The sequence below is a fragment of the Helicoverpa armigera genome, chromosome 9 (assembly GCF_030705265.1).
Source record: "Helicoverpa armigera isolate CAAS_96S chromosome 9, ASM3070526v1, whole genome shotgun sequence".
Lineage (NCBI taxonomy): Eukaryota > Metazoa > Arthropoda > Insecta > Lepidoptera > Noctuidae > Helicoverpa > Helicoverpa armigera.
Genome location: NC_087128.1, coordinates 9,111,223 through 9,116,683, shown reverse-complemented (window position 1 = coordinate 9,116,683; position 5,461 = coordinate 9,111,223). Strand labels below are relative to the sequence as shown.

Here is a 5,461-nt window from a genome sequence, read left to right as displayed (position 1 = left end):
AATACCATGTGTATATTTGAGCTTTTCATCCGTACAAGCTTAAAAACGTAATATAGAATAAGTTGCGCATTTATAATAGGAGCATGGATGAAGATAAATTAGTAGGACTATAACAACTCTGAGGGTACTACACGAGCTACTGCTTACAATGGTGCCTGAATTTGTACTCTCAGGACATTTCACTATGTTAAAAACTTAGTAAAATAAACAATTGCAATCCTGGAACGACGTAACTTTGATTATAAAATCACGTTACAGTCCGTTGGTTTTTATTTCCTGCGCAGTTTGATAAGCTGCTACAAATAACTGCAAAACCTGCAATGCTTTTTTACAGCGATAATTCTACTTGGCATCATGTTAATCGAGGGTCTGTCTGTTCCAACATGGTGGGTTCCAGTCAGTAAGAGTTTGACATTCCCAAGCTGCAACCACAGCGGGAGAGGTCATTTGATGATTTCCCACCAAAAAAAAGGCTCTAATGCATTTACGTCAAGATGCCTTAAGAGATTAAGGTACATTTTGGTATTGACATAAAGGACCCTGGGGATTAATATAAGGTTACTTTGTAGCAACACAGGCAGATTTCAACTGAGGTAAAAACTAGATAGCCAGTTGTTTAAAATGGCTTATCATTTTGATAGGGACTTTAAAATTCACTTCATAAAAGACTAACGGTGATATGCATTAATCGTCAGAATCTTTAATGAATCTTTTTAATTAACTTTTAATTTATCTTCCTATTATTGAAATAATGATTAGTTTCATAAATAACTTAATAATATTAGGGGTATTTATAACTGTTAAAGTGGTGATAAAGTAATATGTTAATGGGTTGTTACCCATTAACAGATAGTAGATATGTTCTCAACTACTGTTGTATCTACGAAATCGATACATAGATGGTTTCATGAATTTAGATAAAAAAGTGGAAAAAGAAAGAATTACTAAAATATTTTTATTAAAAACATAAATATCACATAAATGTTTTTACAGGAATCACTTTTAAAATAACAAACATCGATACATTACGGTAAAATAATTTTGGCATTAAAGTGCAGAGAAGCATCTCCATAAAATTGAGTTTTTCTTTTCAATAATTCCAATTCTGTAAATCGGGAAATCCCTAGCAAGTTCAACGTCAATTAAATAACAACAAATTAATACAAAAACATGACTTTAATTAGAAAAAATGACAATTCAACAGTCGCCTTCGCGAATACAATACTTTAATTGCGAAGATGATAGTCTGCAATCCATAACAGAGAATACTTAAAATCCATCATTCCTAAGTAAAAAATTACAAACTTTCTTTCGTAACTTACTCATTAAATCTTATAATAACAAATCAGCGTACTGTTTATCCATAAAAGACTATTAAAAGTCAAAGTCACACGTTTCTAAGTGCATCAAAAAGTTTCGAAATATTTGTCTGTAATAAGTACCAATCGATTGAGCGATTTCTGGCAGAAATGTTCAATGACCTTACGATTCAATCAATACAATATACTGCTACATATAAATTAAATTCTGGTACATAAAATGCTAAACTAACAGATCTATTCCTGGCCTTAGTTATACAATAAACATATTGCAATTGAGATCCCCAATTTTCACGACACTAGACTTTACTTGAAACAATTGAAGTCGCCGTTCATGTCAAAGACCTCTATTTTCATAGCTGGCTATAAACAATCACACTATTAATAAAAACCTAAGTAACATGACAAAATGCAATTAGGTAAACAAGTTCTTTTCAAGTACAATACAGAGACATTTAAGCTGTCTACAAAATAAAAACAATAAGTGTTTTAGACACTGTGGCATATGGTTTTACTTAAAAAGCTACAAAAACTGCAACGATAGCAGCCACTATAGTAAACATAGGCACATTACGAGTGGCTGAATTTCTACGCAGCGACTTTTCCGCGTATGTCTGTAAGAGTCCACATGGCACGTGCTTCCTCATGTTGGTCGTCGGAGTGTTACGGATCACAAAGCACTGCATGCCTGGTGTCACCTCTACGGGCCTTCCTTTCACGTCCAAGGCGTTCACTAGAGTCGTATTAGTCGTGGTCGTCGTAACTACAGAAGATGTCATTACGGTACCGTTTGGCGAAAGGTTTGGTGACATACTCATGGGATTTACGGGCATAGGCGTAGGCATCGGTGGAACCACAGGAACTGTCGCATTAACAGGTACTAATGTTCCATTAGGGAGCATTTGGTACAGAGGGTTACTAGGCGCTGGTGTATTAGTCATATTACTCGTATTCATAACTGTAGTATTTGTCACAGTGACAACTGTTACAGTAGAATTCGTGCCTGTATTGGGTAGTTGGCCTTGATCTTGCAAGATAAAGCTACTTATAATCTGGCAGTCTATTTTCGTCTCCTCATAATCACCGTTGTCTCTTTTCACTGCAAACTTGCACACTTCGCCGGGTTGTGGCTTATAATGCGTCTGTGGGTTGGAGTTGTGGCTGTGTGCATAAGCAGCGCCGGCGAGAGTGCCAAGGTTAAGTAGCGCCAAGCCGGCCAACAACGTGCCGTATTTGCTGCCCGAGTTTTTGTATTGGTAAATGTAAGTCGGAGGAGTACCATGGTAAACAGGGTAAGATACCGGCGGACTTCCCCGCACTGGACTGTAGGTTATGCGCTGTGGCGGGCTGTAGTGGTAGTTGTAAACATTCGTCGTATGATGCACGGTGGGCTTGTTTTGTGATGGGTAACGGTTGTTGCCAGATAAGCCACTGCCAGATGATGGATATCCGTGGCTGCCGCCAGAAGATGGATAGCTGTGACTACCGCCAGAAGATGGATAGCTGTGGCTACCGCCCGAAGATGGATAGCCGTGGCTACCAGTACCGCTGCCAGATAAACCGCCACTTGAAGGATAACCGTGACTGCCACCTGACGATGGGTACCCGTGACTACCTCCTGATGATGGATAACTGTGACTGCCTCCAGACGATGGGTAACTGTGGCTACCTCCAGACGAAGGGTATCCGTGGCCCCCACCAGACAGCCCACTAGGACGATGCCCTCCTCCAGATAAACCGTGTGATTTAGGATAACTATGTCCACTACTTAAACCTTTCCGTCCTGCGGTCGATTCTAATAGCACTGCTAGTAAAATAGCGAACCACAACACACTTTTAGAGTTAATCATTTTGTTATTAATTCACATACGCGTCCGACATCGACACTCTTGCGCAGTCAACTGAAGTGAGCGGTGAGCGCGCGCCGCGTTCCGCCTGCCCGTCGACACGGTAGATTCTCGTCTTATTTGCAATTAGTGTTACCACAGTCGTAAACAAAACTACCCAAAACATTCTAAGATAATTATTTCTATCATCAGTTGTCAGTTTTTATATCAGTCTTTACAACAAAGTCCCGCTCTTATGAAATGTAAACACAGTTACGCTGACACCCGTCAGCGTTGCTGACATTGACAATCGTATTTTTTTTTATTACGTTCTTTATTTTGGTGCAAAAGAGGCAAGGTAGAATCAAAAATGTATTATGTTTTTTTCTGAATACATGCGTTTTTATTTTCAACTAGCTTTTGCCCGCGGCTTCGCTCCCGTCAACTGACTTCTCTACTTTACCCTATTTTTTTTTTTCATAAGAACCTTCTCCTGACTATAACAAACACAACAAAAAAAGAATTAGCCAAATTGGTCCAGGCGTTGTTGAGTTATGCGCTTACCAACACATTTTGCGATTCATTTTTATATTATAGATTATTTATTACTAGAATTTTAAATTAACTTTTTGACAAACTTAATTAATATAATGACAAACTTAGTTAATAAAAAATAATTAAAGCTTGTTAAAAAATATTAAAGTCTAAACTATGTTCTGATTTGAGACCATTCCAAAGGTCACGAAGAGAAAGTATTAAAATAAAAATGAAATAAACTTGTCCACTAGCTTCCCGCGATTTTACGCGTGTTTTGAAGGAACTTCTTCCCACGCATGCCTTTATATTATTCTGGATATATCTACCTATGTACTATATAACTGCCAAGTTTTATCCAAATTCATTCGGTAGGTTTGCTTGAAATGGACACGAACATCCATACAAAAAAAAATGGATTTTTTAATATATGTAGGTAAGTGTATAGTGTTGCAATCATTCAATTTTTATTCCAAATCACAAAAAAATCAAAACCCTCGTCTGTAAAACTTTATTAGGTTACCCTGACTTGTGGGAAAAATCGAATCTTACCTGAAGCAACACTAAAAAACGCTTTGGCAACCAAACCAGGTAAACACAAGGCAGGTGGACTACGGACAAAATTCTACGATAGGAAAGCCCTTTACGCCTTGTGACGTCATATTTCGTCATGCTCAAATGCGACCACGTCATTGGCAGCTGCCGGTGTGTGAAGAGAACGGAGATAGACTTGTTCCTTGTTCCACTCTCCCTTTATAGTGACGTTTAATGTTAGTCATAATTCTGGACAACGAAAAAGCTGGCGGAGATGACATAATGCAAAAACTCCTTAGAAAGTAGCAGTCCTACCCAGTGGTACCGAAGAGGAACATTTACTTTCTTTGGAACCCGCCCATTTTTAAAAACCGAGACCAATTTTTGACAGATGTCTTAAGAAACTCGACCACCCCGTTGGTTTAATAATAACTGAGTGTTTTGGTAACCTCTACAGTACGTAATTTGACCTAGAAGATGACCTACCTTCCTTATGGCATCTCCGCTCATCTTTCCTTCTTCCATGATCATAATCTGATTACAAGGCTCTGTTTATGTAGTGTTTCACTGTTTACTAACAACAGGTGTTGGTAGTTTGAGTACTTTAGGGCGACATCTAGCGGCCAAAGCTAGAAGTACTAATGTTTCTGTTAGTGTAAAATCTAGAATATTCTAATAGCAAATGCCTTTCTCGGTCTAAAGCGTGGTATTTTTGCTCATAGTTACGTAATGAATGATTAGCGTGAAACTTACCGTTTAGCGTTGATAAGTAATTGAGGATTTATAACTTAGCTTTAGTATTTTTATAGACGAGTAGAGGGCGCTACTTGAAGTATATAAGTACATGCTTATTATCAAGTTGCTTATCATGAAAATTACTTCGTTGTTGGTAGTTTGGTAGGTATGCAGGTAATAATTTTTAACTGTCAAATAAAAACCAGAGAAACGGATTTAGACGAGTCTTGGCAACCAGATGAACTGTACGGTTTGTAAAAAAAATCTGAAGAAAAAATATCATAGATGAACAAGAATACTCAGCGATATTGGCTATTAAAATAAGTTGTTCTAAGATGACCTAATGACCAAGTTGTTCTTGCAGTCCGAAAATTAAGAAATGGGTTCTTTTTTTCGTTACGTTGCTGTTGTGGTTTTGATTTAGTTTCATTTATGTCCCTTATCGGTTTTGAGTCAAGCCAAAGCCTAAAAGGATTTAGTTAAACGTGCTTCCAAAATGAATAAGAACAGAGA

General features: G+C 37.7%; 1 protein-coding gene across 1 annotated transcript; it reads right to left on the bottom strand.

Annotated features, from left to right (window-relative positions):
- Positions 1-941: 941 nt before the first annotated feature.
- Positions 942-3,266, bottom strand: LOC110372580 (uncharacterized). Its single transcript, XM_049839067.2, has one exon. The coding sequence runs from the start codon at positions 3,167-3,169 to the stop codon at positions 1,835-1,837; it is 1,335 nt and encodes a 444-aa protein (XP_049695024.2). The 5' UTR covers positions 3,170-3,266; the 3' UTR covers positions 942-1,834.
- Positions 3,267-5,461: the final 2,195 nt, after the last annotated feature.

Bases quoted from the DNA above. Each gene is read 5' to 3' on its own strand.
- LOC110372580 (XM_049839067.2), bottom strand. From the start codon at position 3,169: ATGATTAACTCTAAAAGTGTGTTGTGGTTCGCTATTTTACTAGCAGTG.